Genomic DNA, 21,358 nt, shown 5'->3' with positions numbered 1-21,358 from the left:
CGGGAGGAGGTTCAGAATGCATCCGTCTTGCAATGGAACGCCAGAGAACTTAAGTCACGTATGTGAGACTTTCAACAGTTTGTATTCGTGAATCCGTTTCCCATTGTCATTTGTGAGCCAAACCTGTCATCTCCCATCAGGCTGTCCGGGTATGAGTGCATTATGTCCTCCACTGAGGGGAACTGCAGCAAGATTATTGTTTTCATACGCTTGGCTTGACATATGTTTGTCACACACTGTGACCTGAGAATGAAAACCAGTAGGTGTTCTTGACAGTGAAGGACAGGAAAGCCACTTTCCAAATTCTTGGAGCTTGCTTATCACCATCCAGTCGTTTATACTGCGATAGCTTACGGGACGTTTTCACAACGACTACATAGCCGTTGGTGATCACTGGAGATTTCCCTGCCCACCACTATCTCTGGGGAAGGTCCAAGATTAACTCGAGAGGCAAGAGATTGGTGTGCTTTGCCTCTGAACAAAAACTTTGTCAAATGACGGAAGCCCCACATATCTGCGAGAAACAGCGTATAGTGGCTGCCTCGACCTTACCTTTGTTTCACGCTCCTCTATAAAAGGGTTAAATCGTTCTCGGACTAGGAAACGCAACGAAGCGAACCCATCCCAACTTATCTCACGATTGAAGTGCTGACTAGCTCCAAGTTCGGCGGAGTCGTCCTGTGCCTTGACTACCCAAAATTAGGATCGATCGTGGAACACTACTGTGACACGCCATACCGTCCAGCCTAGGGGACGCAAGAAATGTTGCCCTACAGGTTGCCACACATTCGATATTGAGAAGCTCGGTAAGCACCGAACTCGACATTGAGTTAGACAACCTTCGGGCAATTTGATGCCGTGCGGAACGAAGATATAGGTGCACAAAGTCCATTCATGATTTGAGATTGGTCAGACGCACACAGAAGAAAACACAACGGCGTATGAATATGCTGGCTTCACAACGATGGATGTCTTTCTGCGAGTCTCTGGATCCCCAAAAGCCTTTGTCTCTTATATGGTGAATTGCTCCTGGCTTCCATGCAACCCCTGCAGAGCGCCACCCATTTGAATCTTTCTGTAGGAGGTTTGTCAGTGAAGTAAGTTCCACTACAACGCAGACTTCCGACCACTCGCCATTCTCACGTGATCTCCGTATCAAGTGCCCGTTTTCTCTGGACGAGCTAGAGGCTGTGCTTGCCTTATGTACTCGTTCCTCAAGGCCCGGGCCAGATGGAATTACCTACCGCGCTCTGTGTATCCTTGGTGAACGAGCTCGAAAGGCACTCCTGCTCGTGCACAACGATCGTGGCAGACAGGTACTGTTCCCTTGGAGTGGAAGTCGAGTCGCCGGATTCCGCGCTTCAAGCCTGCAAGTCGCCTTTGGACCTTGCGTCATACCGTCCGATTGAGCTAGCTAGTGTGTAAGAAAAGCAGTGAACGGATGGCTCTAAAGAGTCGGGAATGGAGCCCAGAGCACTATGAACTTTATAAAGACACGTTGTCAGGATTCAGGCGCGGCCGTTCATCTATAGACAATGTTGTCGACTTTTTAATGCACGTCGCATACCAGAAAAGGCATGTAAACGCTTGTCTGCTGCCTTGTGTGTAGACGTTAAAGGTGCTTACGATAATGTTACCCATGAAACCATCTTAAAAGCGTTAGAACAATAGGACTAGGTGACAAGATATATGTATGGGTTCGCAGCAACCTACAGATGCGATCAGTCTACGTGCTCACCGTGCATGGCCTGACAACCCAATATTACAGTAGTCGCGCAGTCCCTCAAAGTGGAGCACTAAGCCCAACACATTTTAATCTTGCCCTTATTGTATTTCTCGAGGACCTGGGAAAGATCATTCGACTCTTTATCTACGCTGACGACATCTGTATCTAGATGTCGGCGATAACACGGCTTCAGCTTCTCGCTCGGATTCACAAGCCTTCGCAAGCAAGGATGGAGGTGACGTGGGAAAAGTGCACAGTGGGGGTATTTATCAGGAAGCCAATGTCTGCATACGGCATATCAATCAAAGGAAACGTGATATCGTACAGCAGAAGTGACAGGTTCTGGGGGGTTGTGGTTGACAGAGCCCTGTCCTGGACTCCTCACGGGCACCACATAAAAAAGCGACTTATCGCTATTTGTCTTCTGTGCATGTTCCTGCAGAAAGGAACTGGGGGGTGTCCATACAATCCCGGTTACAGCTGCACGGGGTGTTGTTTGTTGGGTTCCTCCGGTAGAGCGTACCAGTTATATCCAACACCTACAAACCCGTTTTGCGTACAAGTCAGAGCATTCAAGCCCATTCTCTGAGGATATGCCTTGGATTACCACGCAGTGCCTCAATGGCTGAAACTATTGCCGTTGTTCAAGATTATTCAATCAGGACGCACATCGCCGCCGAGGCAATGCGTGTACATGTCAGCCACATTGTCCTGACCCCTTGCCATCACCTGGATGCACTGACCTCGGAATGACCCCGCACATCCTTTAGCACAACTGTCTGTGGATATCGTGCTTCACTGACATCGGGATACACGCGTGCGACCAGGCTGTTTTCTCGTTCATGGTGTTTCTGCCATGCCGAATTACACCTCATAATTCCAGGACTTTAAAAAAATCAGATGCACCACCATCTGCACTAAAGCAATTGACGCTAATCCTGTTGAACGAGACATACACTAGCCAGGTGCACACATATTCTGACAGATCGACTACATCGGCCAGTTCTGGCGTGGCTGTGTTTACACTGACGAGAGTCGTAACACTGCGATTCCAGATGTCACATGTCACGACGTCCGCGGCTGCAGAACTCACGGCTCTGCGCTGTGCGGTTCAATTTATTGACACGGAGAGTCCTGGTGCAAGGGACATGTTATCCGACTCGAGACTGGCGTTACACGGCATGCAGGCTGTTCTCCAACGGGGAGCTCACGAACAGCTAACATACGAAATTGTGAAACTTCACCACAATGTCTAACAGGAAGGATACGAAATTAATTTCCCGCGGCTACCTGGCCATCGTGGAATCAGTGGAAATTATCAAGCAGACAAAGCTTCCGGACAGTCACATCAAGAACACATCGCAATCCTCCTTCCAGGACAGACTATGTAAGGCAGCTTCATCACCTGGCGCGCGAGCTGTCTTTAGCAGAGTGGATCACCCGAAATATAAAGCGCACCAGGTTGCAAGAACTCCGCCCTTCGCTCTATCTCCGACCTCCACCCGCTGTTCACCGACGTGAGGCATCGCTTCTGTACCGGCTGTGGCTGGAAGCGGATTTCACGAAGGCCTACACTACTTTGATCGAATTGAGCTTCAGTGCTCAATTGTGCTCAAATACACCTGGTAGCCAACCAGGTGTATTTCTGTTTAACATCCCTGCCTTCTCTCTTTATTGCCTCCTCGGATGCGGCATTGTTGTGCGGCGCAATTAAGAGGAAATGTCCATATGCCCGACTGGAATGTCCATATATTTACTATCGCAATACACAATTCTCGATGGATGGACCAACAGCAATATGATTATGAGGCACGCCGTAGCGAGGGACTGCAAAACAATTTTGGCCAATTAGGTTTGAAGTGATTGAGGTACTCAGCGAGTACCTCAATTTATGCACACCGGCGATTGCTGCCGCTTCCTGTGCATGGGTTTACTACGCCTTGTTGCACGCCTTATCACGGTGCTTAAATGCACCGCCGAAAGCAAGCGCCGACACCAGGAGGCGAAACTGCTTTAAAACTGGGTGCTTTGGTGTGTGAGCTTTCAATACGGTTCACAACGTGATAAACACATCTACATACCCCGCGAACTTGGAACTATTGTGTGTTTGCGGCACATGGCAATTTTTGCAGAGACATTCCACTTCTACAAACTTACGTGAAAGTGCCAGGAGTATGTCTCAACGCAGTTGAGAAAAATTCACAGTGTCTCTTACGTTATCTCTAAGACGACTTGAATGTGCTATGTCTCAATACGGCGATGGACATTCCTTAGACGCTTATCATCAGGCAACCCCACCATTCATCAGCGCCTATCCAGAAATCGGCGCACTACTGACGCTGACTCTATGACGGGTCAACAAACGACCCCTCTGCCTGAAGGTGACAACCTGAACTTGTAGATGAAGCTGACCAACGCCGACTAAATATCCGGGGTCAAAGTGTGACATAGCAGGTGCAGTTTCGCGGAACGATGCGTTATCATGGGTGGAATTTTTCCAGCTATTCAGCTATTGTGATTGGCCGCGATACCGTTTACTGATTCGCTTGTATAGTCTCGTAGGTAGGACGAAGGTATTAACAGCGCCGACCTCTGGTGTAGCAGGAGGCGCCGACGTGTCGTGATGTCTACTCAGACGTTTGATATGCTCCTACATGAAGTGGGCTTCCGTATCTGGAGCCATTGTTAATAATAATGCAAAATAAACCATTTATACTTCATTCCTACCACCGGACGTACTCACCAATGGGCTTGGTGGATTCCCGCCCCAAACGCCACATAGAGCCGCAAACAAAGGCCGAAGCCTAAGTGCCGATGCATTAAAGACGGACACATGACTTACACAATACCCTTAATTTGCGAGTTCTGCTTCGCTTAGTCATGGCTCGTAAATCGCTTAGTCACCTCCCTTAATTCTCTTAGTGTACTTCACTTTGTCATCCATCCTAATTCCAAAGGTCGAGGGTTTGACTCCGAACCATAGTGACGAGATAGGGTGTCTTAATTAACTCTATTTACTGCGCTTTGATTAACATCGCCTTCAGTACCACCAAAGGTCGGGAGTTTGACTACAGCCGAATATCGCAGGTTCGAGTGCCTTAATTCGAGTGTCAGGTTCGAGTGCCTTAATATGTTTCTCTGCAAGCCTCTCAGACTGTACATTAGAAAATGGTTTGAGGGTACTAATTTTTCTTTGCCGAAGAGCGTAGTTTGGTTTAGCCTTCAAATTCTTGAAATGGTCTGCGTTTGACTTGGTGGTCGCTAAATAAAATATATATATAACTAAATAAATGACCAACTCTATGACGGTAAATGAACAGAAAGCACAGAATCGGTACAATCTATTCACCTTGTTGATGATGATCAATCGAACACAAATGTCCCGATAGGGTTCACAAACATTGCCACAGAAAATTGTTCAATCGCAGCTACTTTTCAACGATGCGCACCAACAAAGTTATCCTCAAAAATGCGACCAACATCTCCAACTATTCATCGAAGTGTCAAACATTTTCGACTCGCGGTCATATTTGCTATTGGCGAGAGCAGTCAAGAGGAAGTTGAGAGCTCCCTTGCGTGGAGTCGCTCGTGCTGGTTGTAAAGATTTCAAAAAGGCGAGTCGCTGTATACAACTAGTTTTCACGTACTAGTTGATTGGCGATAAGCTAGTGTCTAACTATGTCTAAGACATTTTCGTTACCATGCCTATAGAAGTTGATAAATTTGACTGACTGCACTATTACGCGCGGTTAAATATTGCCATTGCAATTATTCTTCTAGCAACATCACTCGCCGCCTGAAATGACGACAGAGCTTGAACTTTTTTTCAGATTTGACAATTTTTGACAGAATTTTGATGACAGAAAACAACTTCGACTGGAGATATCATCAAAACTGGACTCAAGTGCCCCTTGCACTTCTTCTGTAAAAAATACAAATATTTCGCTTTGGTCAACTCGGCAACCTAGTTTTTAATTGATAGCAGCAGTGAACACAGAGGAGCTTGTCTCGGGTTATCTGTTTTCTGAAACAACGCAAGAAACTGATGAGTGCGTGGAATTTGTATAATTGTGTTCGACTAATAGGAAGTCCAACTTTATGCTGACCACCGTGACTATCTTTTAACCATCAGCGCTTCGATACCGCATGTACAAATTATTACGCGCAATCCTCCTTGTCTTGCGGGGTTTTTACTTATACAAGAGCACGCCGTCGATTTCAGACTGTAGTTATAGCGAAGCTTCACTGATTCTGAACTTTTTTTATTTTCAACACCAATTGTGAAATCTGCCTTTCTCATTTCTTTACAACATTCTAAAACTCTGCACATTGTCGTACAGCCCTCTGCATGAATTGACCAAAGTCGTGAAGGCTCCAGCACCAGTTGACCGTACACAAGACTACCTTGCTTGCACTGAAAAGCTGATCAAAAAAACGGTAATGAAATATGGGAAGGCTTCTGCATGTTCCTTGACCTGACAACAGTTATGTTTAGAGCCTAAATAATGCGGTAAAAAACAAACCAGGTGCCTGCTGTAATGAGTCAAATCAAAGGCTCTCTGTTTAATAGGAGCTTACCATTTTCCACATGTGCACGGCTACTGCATTCCCCCATAGTATGGACGTCACTATGACTAGTAATGAGGCCAAGAAACCTTCATTTTTTATGCGTGACCTAACAAAAGGTGGGAACCAGGAAGTAAATGCATATTTTGTGTAGTCCAGAATTTTTTACCGACTACTTATAATAAAAACAACAAATTGATGACTTCATTTTTTTAATAGAGGTGCTTCCTTAAAGTTTCTTATAAGAATTCTAAAAAATCTCTGAGCAATTATTAGTGCCATACGTCTATTCAAAACATCGTTCGTCAGGCTATAATGCTATGATCGCAGCATGTGTTGCACCTTATACGTCTGAGTTAAAAGTGCTAAAAATATAAAGCACGGAAAATGAGCTCACTCCCAGAGGTAACAAATAAGTTCAAAAGTTTATATTCGATCTCGTGAAAGATGTTGTGGCATGAATTAAATCCTGCAGTGCGGGTAAGAGGAAAAAAAGGAAGCCTGTCATGCCGTTCCTCAGCTGTCGGTAAGCTCGGCATCCCAGAACGCCGGCACATTGGACGCGAAATGGGCTGTCCTTCGTTGAGTTTCTTCCACTGTGGTCCGCAATGCCTTTGGCAGCGTGCATCGAATGTTTACGCAAAGTCCAACCTTCGATCCCAGATTAGAGGTGGTAGGACCTTTTTTCGCGCCACCCACCTTTTCAATTCCTTTCTATAATACCTCTCTGGCGAATTATTGGACTAGCCGAGGTTGGTATGTTGCCATCACGATCCATGACACATGCAGCTAGCAGAGAACTGACCAGATAAATGGGAAAATTGTCGTCGACCCGAAAAAATAAAGTAGCGAAAAAAACAATATCATGCACGTTTCGAACCACCTTGGGCATATGCTGTTTTTCCAGCACCTGAAAGCACTGCTTTTACGACGGCACACAAGTTAAAAAATGGGGAGCAATGTCCTGAGAATTTTACGTTGTATTTAGCTCTGCACCCTTCTCTACGAAATCAAGAAGTTGCCCTCTATCTTGTGATTTGCAAGAACTCTCTACTAAATGAATTACTGCAGACTGTACTTATCACTGCGGCTGGTTCAAATAATGCATTCATGTGATTTCTGATGCGACAGCGTCAAATGGCTTATTTTGCGAAAAATCCGGCGTTCACAGCAGCGAATCACCACTTAAATTCCGATTGGCTATGACGCCACGACACGAGCCCACCTCGACGGAGTTCCCATTCGCTACAACGTCACAGCAGGAGCGCGCCTAGATGTAGGACAGCAAGCAAACGGGAGCACCTGCCGGCCACTAGGGCACCAGGTGTTGCTTGAAGGAAGAAGGCATCCCCGCTAGGCACATCCCCCTCTTTCTTGCAGAAGCCTGCGTCATCCGTGCGTTCCTCGTCCGCGCAAGCCCTCGCCTACGCTCTAACTGCGCCTCGGTAAGGCCAGATCAAAACGCGCTAAGCATCTCAACACGCTCGCTTGCCCGTGAGGAGTTCATAAGAGGAAGGACCCCTAAGTAGCGCTCCATCGGATATTAATGCTTTCCCATGCGCAACTCATAAGAAGGGCTTTGGTTACCTCGGAGTTTTCTTCAACACAATGGTAAAGCTCTATACCTGCGTCATGTCTGATTCAACTTTGCAGTTAAGTAGGGGATGAATTTTCCCACTAACTGATGCCCACTCCTATGCCCACTAAGTTGGACAGAATTATTTTCACGATGCTATTTAGTCCGCGTCTTTGTACGTTCTCTGTATCCCAGCGGAAAGCGGCAGTGGCGCAATGATCGGCTTGAAACTTTTGTTGCTTAAATTATATATATGTCCACTCCGATATGTTTGCTACTTCCTGCCTTACCTGAACCAGATCATCATTACAAATGGGCGCATTATCGGGTGCCAGTCCTACGCTCATAACGGCCGCCCGCGCTCAAATGAACGGCTGGTACCTCATTCCTTCCTGGTATATACACCCCGCATGTTTTATCATCAAAATTGAAAGACGCGCAATAGTGAGTGGAAGAAATCACGACTAACGATGCCTCGGTTTCCTTTGCGTGCGCAGTACTTCTCGGAGGCACGGTGATAGAGCTCCTCACAGTCTGGGCAGCTGCAGTGGCCGGAGGCTTCCTGCTCAGCGTCACTTTCCTAGCCTGTTACTTTGCTAATGGAATACTGTTCCTCACACTTGTACTGGGCGTCCTTGGTGGTAAGTGTATTCACGACATGTCAAAATACTGCACGCCACATTTGGCAATGAATAAAGATTCGTTGGAGGGCACATGACAAAGCGCCTCAACTTACAACCGGCAGCTTACGGTCATCGCTAAAGAAAACAATATTCAATCGCGGCGTTTTACATGTAATATTCTATGGTGCTGAAGTTTTAGATATTTCAAAAAATTTGCGAGAAGCCACAAACCATGGTGTCTGTGATAGAACGTGAAACAATTGATATGATGTGCAGCTCGTGTAGCAATTATGCAAGTTGATATGAAGAAAACGAAATTGATTTGGCCACGCAGTGTATAACTTTGCGGTATACTGGAGTAACGAAATGGCTACCAACACATGGGAGGTGCCAAACGCATTACGCTGTGTGAGTCAATAGATGATGTCCACAAAATGAACTATTACGCGTATAGAGTGCCAGCTTTGCATACAGTCTTGTGTCAATGCACTTATAGGTGCGAAAATGACCGTTTACGAAGAAAGTATAGAAGCGATACTTAAACAGTATATGTACGATTTTCCGATTGCATGGCAACGTGTCCCTACTCGAAACCAAGCACAAGTAGATGCATGTCTACTTGATTTGCTGCAGTTTGATGAAGCCCTCCGAATTTTGTGTCACAACATGGGCATCTAGATTTTAATTGAACAAATGCCACTACGCATGCTACTTATTGAGAATTCAGGGCACCTAATGGGTAAGCCTGCGAAACTGTTAAGTGGATTATGACAGACGCCGTAGTGGAGGCTATTGGATAAATTGCCTTTTGCCCCTTCAATATTCAGCCTCCGCTAAAGGGAACCAAACCTGTGACTTAGAGCTAAGCAGCAGAGAGTTATAGCTACAATCCCAGAAGAGGGTTGTAGCGCCGAAAAAGACAACACATAGCAAGCGAGACGGGACAGGCGCAACTTGCAACTGTTTTTTCACCGCGTATGCGAATGAATATAAGGACAAATCAACATAGGTAACAAGAACCACACATGTACGCGAGGTTTTTTTTTTTACAAAATAAAAGCGGATAAAAGATAGGTGAGGCACGCACGTATCTCACGCCCGTGTATCTAAAGAAACAGTTTCAGTCTTATAAATGGAGATAGATGGGGGCCATGTGTTATGTGCTGTGTTAGATGGGGCTATGAGTTATGGATGTTATGTTTTATGTGTTGTCTTTTTCGGCGCTACAACTCTCTTCTGAAAACATGCACCAACTGGCACCCCAACAAGTATTACTTATGGCTACAAAGCCATGGCAGCGGGTCCTGTGAGTTAGTCTTAGCGCACTGATTCCATGTCTCTCTGTGCCCGCTGTTCCATGAGGTGCTCAAAGTCTGATCACATGGTAGATCATACTTGGATCACAGCCTGATCACAGCCTGAATGCATGAGTAATCCAGTGAACGAGAATAAGGCTGAGTAAATATTGCGTGAGTTTTATTTTGTTACGCGTAAGCCTGAGTGAGTTCGAAGGATTCTCATGTCGGCGAGCGTGAGTCCAAAAGGGCTCGTCTCAGGACTACGCCCTATGCGGATCATCAGCCTTTAGAAGAGCTGAAGTTACGCAGCGCAAAGGAGGCTGTGCTATGCCGCCAAGACGACCACGGTGCAAGAAGGGTGCCTCAAGCAAAAGAGGGCCGCGCCACTGCGACCACTCGCCAGTGACATTCGGATGGCGAAGAAACAGTGCTTCTGAATAAAACAGCGGGAGGGCTGAATAGCAATCACAATGTCTATTCCTAAGGAAATGCAACATACATGCGGGCGTCAACAAGAGAAGGAAATGAAGATGTGTTTACAAATTGCATTTCGTTGTTCGCTCTCGGCGTGGCTTCAATGTCATGCATTGGCAAAGTACTGAAGACATATCGCAGTCAAAACACGATCGAGAGTTTTGGAACATTTTCCATCCAAACGTATGGTGAACGCTGCGTATATTCGCCCAAAAATTTGTTGTCATATCCATCCGATTCGTAAGCATCACCCGCTGTAGTATAGCTGGCGATACCCGCATATATGTAGCTTTTCAATTGCGATAAGGCATTCTGGTTGCTACTCAGCGCTCGTTTGAGTCGTCCCCTGTTTTCCCGCTGGAAAGCGCTGTTTCTTTGCGCCACTATCTAGTAACTGGCCCACATTATGGCTCTGGTAATATACACCCCGACTGTAAGACGAGCTACCGTCGAAACAAACGGCTCGATGGCGAAACCACAAGTCAAGTACAAGCTGAAACCGAAAAATGCATAGCAGAGCACGTATAAAGAATCAATCATCAACCAATGAGTCAATCAATCAGTTAGAGCGTAATGAAACATACAGAGCACGTAATGACAATACATTACTGGCTCCAGATGTTTACACGATATTGACGTTTTAAATATGTGTCTGTAATCTAGGGTCGTAAAGGCGTCACTACTTGTGTACCAAAATCTTCTTGCCTATCTTCCAGTGATTCGGTAACCTGTTCATCTGCAGTGAACCAGTGAAAATAGGGGACACCGTAACAGAAAAATGTGTTTCAGTGCTTTTCAAGAAATATAATATTTGATACCATCCCCACCAGCAGACAATGGCACTTTTGTATGACAGATAAGATTTTGTATCCCGACCCAGTCCACAGTGATGCATTCCAATAAAAAAAATCCTGGAGGACTAAACTATGGAACCGCAATTAATATATTATTATGGAAGGACAAAAAAATGTGTTCCTTCAAAAACCACAGCACTCATGATTTGGCACAAAAGAGTTCACTATGAGATTTAAGCCGGATATGGTCGAAATCGCGCATGCTTACTGAACTCCAGAACCTGCGAGAGTTAGTAGACAACGCATTTGGTAAAATCTGATAAGACTTGTGTTTGACATCGCGAATGACGTGTTTATACTCCGACGGGTCACACATTAAGCAGACCGCTTGCGCGGACAGCAGGGGTGCGATCGGAAATGGTTGTTCGGCGCGTTCGTTCGGTTACCCGCGCGCCCAATTGGCCTACTCCGCCCCGAGGTCGCCAGCCGCGGGGCGCAGGCACGTTTTTGGTGACGTCGAAATGAGGACACGCTCCTGTCAATCATCCTCCCCCGAGATTTTGTCTGCTGGGTCCCAACCCGACAGGAGTTGGGAAGCTTGTAGCGATCATCGCTCGTTACGAGACAGGCTTCGCATAGCGCGTCGGGTGGATTGGATTGGATCCAAACGGTGGCTTAGGCAGTTGATTAGCACGTTCGCATCCAATCCATAGTTTAAGTCGAGAAAAATGGCGCTTGCGTTGGGCACTTCGGTGTTCGCGCTGGCGTTGCTCGAGGAGGGAGAGCAGGTGGCATTGCGAAACGCGTTTGAAGAAATGGCAGAAAGCGAATTCCGGCGTCGCTTTCGTTTCTCGAAACAAATATTGCGTAGGTTGTACGGCGAAGTCGACCTCACCATCGGTGTCAGCGAGCCACTGGAATGTTGTTGCTACCTCTTGAACAGTGCGCCACTGCTCGCGTCGTTTCTTTTTTCTTTCGTTGTTCTCGCTGTGCGCGACACCACCTAGGGACGACGCAGAGAAACTAATAATTATAAATTGTAGCATTCACACCTAATACTATTTAAAAACGTGTTTAAGCTTGAGAAGACTAAATTTGCATAAGGATTTCATTCATTGGAAGAAGAGAAACATTTCGTTTTGTAATATACTGCGTGCAAGCAGACGACAAACGAGGGAAGTAAACTTCCGGGGAGTTCACCGCTTGCCGACTGGCTGCTCTCTCCGCCCCGTTCTCAGAAATTTTGCACACTGCCAATTTGTGATGTTGCCGCAACCGAACAGAACGCGTACCGAACAAAGGTCTCCGATCGCGCCCCAGCTGGCTTTAAAGCGACGAAAAACGCGTTTTTTTTTCTTTAAGAGCAACTTTATCGGTACAATGAGCAATTGCGATGTTTTTGCTTTGGGTATTCTACGAAGGGTACATATTCATTTCTTCCAAAACCGCATTCCCACAGCGCATTCCTAAATAATAACCTGTTTTTTTTTCAGTGGTTCTTCATACAATTTTGTGAAATAGGCGTCTGAAAAGGTTTGTAGCTCAATGATAATGTTTTCGAAGTCCACTCTATTATAGTTACGAATAAATTGATACTGTTTAGAGAGACAGGGGTGAGCGATATGAGATACTGAATTGTTTGAGTTATTCGTCTATTAACCCTAGTAAAAGCAACCAAAAACAAGGTAGCATGCGGTTGCTACTAGAACAAGTATATTCGGTGACGACGATGAGGCTCTAGTGGGTTTGGTAACAATTTCGATAAAATAAATGTAACACACAAATCGTCAACGACTGAGCACTGAAAAGCATGTAGCACTTGTATGAAAATAGTGCGACGACAAAATTAAAAAAAATTATTATCACGAAGCAGGTACAGTGCTGCATTCGGAAATCGGACAATTTCGCCTAAGCAATTACGCAAGCCATCGCAACATTCGGCGCCCTTCCAATGTGTGAAAAAGCATGAGCAGCGAAATAGTGAGTGTGGACCCTTTAATCGCAAACTGAAGCTCCGCCATGGTTCGGCCCGGCATTGCACTATCTTTACGATCGGCCCACGTATGAAAAACTGATGGTCTATTTCCATGGAGACGAGATCGGCCAGAACCCAACCATAAGAAGCTCCACAGTAAATAACACAAAGTTAGGTGGTAGACAACATGCAGAAAACCACATATCTGGTGTTATTGAGGCGAATACACGGACCGATCAACAATTTGTACAGATCAATTGTCTATAATACAGCCGCCACGCAGTTATGCCGTAAGAACGATGGCTTACGTGACCAGTGTTGCCAAGTCCCTATCGATTTTAAATTTTTAATACGGTCTTTACCATAGGGCAAAGAAAATGGCCTTTGGTGAACATGCCGAAACAAAAGAAAAATTAAACACAAAACGTGCCAATAAAACAAACAGCTGAGCAAAGCGCTACCAAACCCTGCTGGCCCAGCCACACCCCAAAGGTAAGAAATCGCTCAGCCTAACATCGAGCAAGTACGTGGTGGCCAACTATGACACGTGTGGCCCATGCTTGGCCATATCGGTTGGGCCGCTCTTCGGGACTGACAACTGCCTTACACCGGTCAATTAGTATCGTGCCGACCTGAATTCAGCCGATCGTTCTTGCCAACCTGTCAAACTTAGCAATTTCCATGAGATTTTGTATGTGTGTCCATTTCTGGGCCTACCTAGAACATAACATCGTAGTGACAACAGTGAGGTACTATTGATATTTATGGACATCCACTGCCAGCACAAATGGATGTCCCAGGAATGTGTCGCCCATATCCTGCGTACATCCCTCACATGACCCTTCGGCTTCATTTGCCGTTTCCTGCTGACATCCCTTGCACCACCGTGAGAAACATCATGGGGAGATTCTAGTCTCATTATAAGCACACGTGAGGGTCTTTTGCACAGTGTTTGCTATAATTTAGGTCATGGTAGCAGCCCACGGATTAGGAATAGATACGTATTATGCACACGTGACGCGCGCACAGCATTGAGCAAAAGTGCGACACACTCCTTATTCATCTAGGCCTTGCGCCGAGCGCAAGTGAGTTATTGAGCTAAGTGAAATTTTCAAAGTAAATTGCCTGAGAGTACTTGCAAAGTTCGACGAACAATTGAGTTGGAGACACGAATGCTTGGGATTGTAGTTCTAGCATGCGAGAATAGATAACTCTGTTACGAGTAACTAAGACAAGGCCTCCATAGGAGGACCTAGTATCACGCGTATGTCGAAAAAGGTACGCGAGCCATAACCTTGGCACATCCGTCATAGGATATCCGAAGCAGGCCGTGCAGCAGATGTCCTATTTCTCTTCATAATTGTGGATGGACATTCGGACATGATTTTGATGTCCTAGAAACGAAGATTTAGGGATGGCCCATATTTTGTAGTCCGGCTTTTATTTGGGCCTACATTGGTCTTACATGGATTTCTAGCTTTTTTGTACTTTTCAAGCTACATATTCCTGGCGGATAACAAGCAAGCATGCATCTTTCCTTCTGTACAGCATGGACAGTACGAAATGTGTCGCACCACAGAGATCGCAGTCGTTTTAAAAAATCATTACAAACAACTACCTTAAAAAAGCCCACAAGATGCTGGAGCGTGTGCCAGTTAGCCCTTTCCACAGGACTAGAAAAAAACACATCACTGAAACCACGCTATCAAAATTTCAAAATACATTTTAGAAAAACAGCGCATATATATGCCTTGCATTCAACGCAAAGTTCGGTGCTATTAAATCTGTCACAGTAGATGCAAAATGACGCATAAGCAAGAAAAGATTCTACAAAAAGGAATGTCTATACGTTATTTGGCAAACTGGTTCCGGAAAGGCAACATATTGCATTCAACTAAGCAATGAAAAAACACCTTACTGATATAATAAACAAGAAAAATGCACTTGTCATTCCAGAAATATTTGTAGAATTATTATTTAGTCACTAATATAAGACTAATCATGGCTCTAACAGCATATACTATCAATTAAGCAGACTGTTGAATAAAATAATTTCTTGTGATATAAATGACCTCAATATGAGGCATAGAGATCTGAAATTTTATTGCTAAGCAAGTAGTTTTTTAATACAGTATCAAGTACCCCTACTGATTTGTTAAATATACTCCATCTTTTCTTCTATTCTCGTCTGCACTTCCATATATATATATATATATATATATATATATATATATATATATATATATATATATATATATATATATATATATATATATATATATACATATATGTGTGTGCGTGTGTGCGTGTGTGTGTGTGTGTGTTCTTTCCCTGTTCACATTTATTGCATATTACGAGTGGTCATCTCGCATTCTCACAAGAATCGAAGTTTTTCTAATGTTATATAATGCTCTAATATTGATAACAATCGCTGTCGCACTGCTACTGACTGTCTGCAGCGGCACACGGATCCTGTCAAGCTTGTCGATTGACAACGCTTTTTGTCCCTGTTTCCTGCATTTCTGATGTATGAAGCGTGGAAATAGTTTTTTATTATTATTACGAAGTTTTACCTACCGAAACCACTTTCTGATTATGAGGCACGTCAGAGTGGGGGACTCCGCAAATTTGGACCATCTGGGGTTCTTTAACACGCACATAAATCTAAGTATACGGGTGTTCTCGCATTTCGCCCCCATCGAAATGCGGCCGTCGTGGCTGGGATTCGATCCCGTGACCTCTTGCTTAGTAGACCAACACCAAACCAGTAAGCAACCACGGCGGGTGCGCAGAAATGAATTGAACTGCGGGGTGCCTGAGTCAGCAGGCGTTTGGTGTGTGGCGGCACCACGCACCTGAGCACACGAGGGTTGGATCCCCCGCGTGTAGCCGTGCGCGGCTTAGCCGTGTCCGGGGAAAGGGGGATCCTGGGAGTTGAGCCGATGATGGGTGTTCGGACCGTTAAGCCCTCCCCCCCCCCACGGAGGCAACACCCCTTTGGCCTTTGCTTCACGTAGACGGCACCTCCAGGCTGACCCACCGGGGGAAATCGGCAGTCGCCTTTTCCTGTCCTCCCCTCCAATCTTCGTCTTTCTCTCTCGCCTTTTTCATCTTTCCTGTCTTCTCTTCATTTTTCCTCACTTCCTAGTTTCCCGGCGGAGAGAGTTAACCTTGTGGGGCTAGCCAGCCTTGATTGTACTATATTTGGTTATAGCAGCGATGTACGGCTGGCGTTGGCACGGTTTCTCTAGCAGGAATTTCAGTCATGTCCCCCTGTTTTGCTCCATGGTGGGTGGTTGGCATTACGGCCGTAAACACAGCTATACCTATGGAAAAGGCTTTTTTTTCTAAACTACCTGATCGCCCTCAGAAATGAGGGTGCCCCGAAGATGATTTTCAGTTTTTCGGACAAGTCCACAACCTTCCTCGATTCCACGTAATTCACTCAGAAAAACCAGATAGACTAGTGAGATCCGTTTCACCGTTCCTTGTTTCCAAGTCTTTGACTGAAGTTTTTGGTACAGGATATAGGGTGTCGAGAATGTCAAGCGGCGATCTCCTTTTGGAGCTCCAAGATCAGAAGCAATACGAGAAACTGCCGAAACTTGTGTTATTTGAGGAGACCCAAGTAACAGTAACCCCGCACCGTACTCTGAACACCACCCGCGGCGTTGTCTCAGACGATGACTTCCTAGAGCTCACTGAAGCAGAACTCTTGGAGGGCTTAAGTGAACAAAATGTCATAAATGTTAAAAGAATTCAGATGAGGCGAGATGGTAAAGAGATCAAGACGAAGCACCTGATACTCACTTTCGGCTCAAGTGTCCTTCCCGAGTCAATCTAGGCCGGTTATATTGACACGTGTACTTCTTTATCTTTATCGGGCGATCACTTCTCACCGCCTAACAAATGTTATCGCACAGCGCAGGACGCGCATGCATGTAAAGGAAGTTTCTGGAATGTTATCGATGGTTCCGTCCACTGTCTTTCACCGCAACTTGTGTAATCTGATTGCATGTATGCGCGGCGCGAATAATGTAGAACTTTGTGGAAGACACGCGGGTCCCAGCGGTTACTATGGAACATTCGATGACTGATCTATAAAAGCCGACGCGCTTGACCGGCTGATCCGATTTTCGACGATCGCCGACTGTGTTCGCCGCTCTCGACGTGCTTTAAGTGTAGCCTGTTTTGTGCGCACAGGTTCGCCCAATAAAGGCTACTTTTGCCTTTCACAGTATTGCTACTGTGTTCTTTGACGTCACGACCACGTGGCATCTGTTGGAGGTGCTTTTCGTCCATGTACCGGACGCCCCCGACAAGCCGTGATCCAAGCCCGGACTGTAAAGAGAGCACCAACGTAGTCACGGACCATCGAGCAAGCCGTCGTCTACAACAGCTGCCCCCGGAGCACGGACTTCTACCTGAGAAGGCCAAGAAGATTGTGGCCAAGACAACAATCGCTGTCCCAGTATCACCCATTGTACTTCAACAACCCAGAGAACCCCCTACCTTCCGTGGAGCTACGTCGGAGGATCCTGAAACCTGGCTAGAAACCTTCTAAAGGAACTCGATCTTCAGTAACTGGACCTCTAAGGATAAGCTACGACACGTGTACTTCTCCTTGGAAGATGCCGCGAGGACTTCGCTCGAGAACCGGGAGTCCACCTTATCAACATGGGACCTGTTCCGCAGTAACTTCCTGAGAACGTTCACGAGCGTTGTCCGAAAAGAAAGGGCCGAAGTTCTGCTGGAAGCCCGAGGCCAACTACCCAATGAGACCATCGCCATCTTCACAGAAGAGATGACCCGTCTTTTCCGGCACGCCAACCCGGAAATGTCCGAAGAGAAAAATGTGCGCTTTTTGATGCGAGGCGTAAAACAAGAACTTTTCGCCGGACTAATCCGAAACCCACCGAAGACCGTAGCTGAGTTCCTGACAGAGACTACGACGATTGAGAAAACGTTATAAATGCGCACTAGGCAATATCACCGCCAAGTGCTCACGCCTCCGTGCGCCATCCAAGCGCTGGGCTCCGTTGATCCCCAAGAGACCATAAGGGCCATTGCGCGCAAAGAACTCCGCAAGGCCCTGCCTTCGTCGCAGCCTCAAGTGGCCTCGATCGCCGACATCGTGAAAGATGAGGTTCAGCGATCGCTTGGGGTTCCTGACGTGCAACCTCAATTACCGCAGCCCCAGTCAGAAGCGATGACCTACGCCGCCGTCGCACGCAGTCAAGACGCCCCTCCGTGACCGCGCCAGGGCCCTATAACGCCGCAATTCCGTCGTCCGCCGCCGCCGCCACCAGCACGCCCATCCGTCGCCCAGCGCACCTACGCGAGGAAGACGGACATTTGGCGAGCCTCCGACCGCCGCCCGCTCTGCTATCAATGCGGAGAAGCCGGCCATGTGTCCCGCCGATGCCCCTACCGCGACTTGGGACTGAGAGGGTTTGCCGTCAACGCGCCGCGTCCACAGCTTGGGGAGCGCCTACGTGACATCACCGATTACCTAGCCGCCACTCAGTGCAACTCTCGACGACCATCCCGTTCGCCGTCAACAGGCCGCTACCTGTCGCCGCGGCGCCGTCCATACACTGGCCCAGCCCGGGGCAGGTCAGCGAGCCTATATCCGGAAAACTAAAAGCAGCAACTGATGGAGGTGCGGTTGCTGTTCGTCGAACTGACGAAGATCCTCCACCGCCGACGAAGACGACGAAAAAACTACCTCGACGACATAACGACACTCCGCCGTCCCTACCAAGTGTGAAACCAAAGAATACGACGACTAAAGACGACGTGACGACGTCCCATACCAGCCACAGATCAACTCGACACAGCCGTGATCTGACGCCAAGACCTAACTGTAACGCAAGACAACGAACCACCGACCTCGACGTGCTTCTCGACGGCCACGCAGTCACCGCCTTAGAAGACACAGGAGCCGATTACTCCGCCAGTTGAAGAAAGTTAAGACTGCATCGGGAGGCCCTCGAATTCAGACCGCTGGAGGACACCTCATTACGCCGACTGGAATCTGCACGGGAAGAACTACCGTTCATGACCGGACTTACCCTGCCACCTTCGTTATCCTCCAACAATGTTGACTCGACGTCATTCTCGGCATGGACTTCCTAAACCAACACGGTGCAGTCATCGACCTGAAGTTGAAGTCGATAACCCTGTCTGAAGAGCAAGCGATACCGCCGGAGAGCTCTTGTAGTCACCATGCCTTAAGCGTGCTCGAAAATCAAGTCAGCATCCCGCCTCGCTCTAGCATTGTCATTTCCGTTGGCACCAAAACAACTGCCGGCGTAGAAGGCGTCATCGAGGGTGACCAACGTCTACTGCTAGACCGTGAAATTTGGGTCGCAAGAGGGATCGCTCGATTCCACGGAGGGAAAACGGAAGTGATGCTAACCAACTTCAGCCTAGAGTTTAAGCACATAAGCAAGGGCACGACAATTGCGTACATCGAAGCAATTGTGAAAACGAGCAATACCTTTGTCCTCTCAGATTCTGCCGCATCTACCCCGCCGACCATAGTCCCCGAACCAGACTTCGGCGTAAATCTATGTCTCCCCATGAGCAAGCAGCAAAAGCTCTAAAGTCTTCTCCGACGATACAAGGAGTGCTTCTCGACTTCATCGAAGATTCAACAAACACTAGGTGCAAAGCATCGCATAATAACCGAAGAGTGCGCTCAACCACTCCGCCAGAGTCCTTACCGAATTTCGACGCGAGAACGTGAAGTTATTAGGCAACAAGTCGACGAAATGCTCCGCGACGACATCATCCAGCCGTCTAAAAGCCCGTGGGCATCTGCTGTTGTCCTAGTGAAGAAAAAGGACGGAGACCTACGTTTCTGCGTCGATTATCGTCGACTGAATAGCATCACGAAGAAAGACGTATACCCCCTTCCACGGATAGACGATGCATTGGATCGGCTCTGCAACGCTAAATACTTCTCCTCGATGGACCTCAAGTCTGGCTACTGGCAAATAGAAGTCGACGAGAGAGATCGCGAAAAGACTGCCTTCATCACGCCAAACGGCCTGTACGAGTTCAAGGTCATGCCATTCGGACTGTGCTCGGCACGTGCAATGTTCCAGCGCGTCATGGACACGGTGCTAGCAGGATTGAAGTGGCAGACCTGTCTCGTTTACTTGGAAGACGTCGTTGTCTTCGCCGGAAATTTCGACGATCACCTTAGGCGGCTTGCAACAGTACTGGAGGCCATCAAGTCATCAGGGCTCACTCTGAAGCCAGAAAGGTGCCGCTTCACTTACGATGAGCTGCTGTTCCTAGGCCACGTCATCAGCAGGTCTGGAGTCCACCCCGACCCGCAGAAGACAGCTGCCATCGCAAAGTTCCCGCAGCCCATCGACAAGAAGGCAGTGCGTAGATTTCTTGCCATGTTTGCCTACTACAGGCGCTTTGTCAAGGACTTTTCACGCATTGCTGAGCCACTAACGCATCTAAGCAAATCTGATGTCGAGTTCAAATGGCAAACATCGCAGGCCGACGCATTTCAAGAACTAAAACGACGCATGCAGTCTCCGCCGGTACTTGCACATTTCGACGGAGACGCCGATACCGAAATCCACACTAGTAGCCTCGGATCGCTAGTAGCCTAGGCCTCGGTGCCGTCCGAGTCCAGAAGACGGAAATGAACGGGTGACATCTTATGCTAGCCGGTCGCTGTCAAAAGCGGAAGGCAATTCTTCTACGACTGAAAAGGAATGCCTCGCCATCATTTGGGTTGCAGCAAAATTCCACCCTTACCTTTGTGGCAGGCCATTCAAAGCCGTCAGCGACCATCACGCGTTGTGTTGGCTAGCTAACTTGATGGACCCTTCAGGACGGCTGGCGAGGTAGAGCCTCAGACTGGAAGAATATGACCTCATGGTAGTCTACAAGTCCGGACGAAAAAACTCAGACGCCGACTGCCTATCACGCGCCCACATCGATCCCCCGCCGGAAGACAACGAGGAAGACGACGCCATCCTCGGAATAATGAGTGCAGAAGACTTCACTAAACAGCAACGAACAGACCCGGAGCTAAAAGGCCTCGTCGAGTATTTGGAAGGGAACACCGACGTAGTACCTAGGGCATTTAGGCGCGGATTGTCTTCGTTTACCTTACAAAACAACCTGCTCGTAAAGAAGAACTACTCACCAGTCCGCGCCAGCTACCTTCTTGTTGTTCCGTCAGCGCTGCGTCCACAAGTACTGTACGCCCTACATGACGATCCAACCGCTGGGCACCTAGGACTCTCCCGAACGCTGTCGAGGACACAGGAAAGGTATTATTGGCCGCGTCTGA

At 47.3% G+C, this 21,358-nt stretch overlaps 1 protein-coding gene across 3 annotated transcripts in view; it reads left to right on the top strand.

Annotated features, from left to right (window-relative positions):
* LOC142574354 (uncharacterized) overlaps positions 1–21,358 on the top strand; it is an 88,589-nt gene that overhangs the window by 43,179 nt on the left and 24,052 nt on the right. For 2 of the 3 annotated variants that reach the window (XM_075683458.1, XM_075683455.1), the window contains exon 2: positions 8,366–8,509. The exons of the other annotated variant lie outside the window; for it this stretch is intronic. In XM_075683458.1, the coding sequence (XP_075539573.1) occupies positions 8,366–8,509 (144 nt within the window). The remainder of the gene's footprint in view (positions 1–8,365; positions 8,510–21,358) is intronic. 3 annotated transcript variants of the gene reach the window in all.

This window comes from Dermacentor variabilis, chromosome 3, assembly GCF_050947875.1.
Source record: "Dermacentor variabilis isolate Ectoservices chromosome 3, ASM5094787v1, whole genome shotgun sequence".
In the NCBI taxonomy this organism is placed as follows: domain Eukaryota; kingdom Metazoa; phylum Arthropoda; class Arachnida; order Ixodida; family Ixodidae; genus Dermacentor; species Dermacentor variabilis.
The sequence above is the reverse complement of the archived record's forward strand: the minus strand, read 5'-3'. Positions and strand labels throughout refer to the sequence as shown.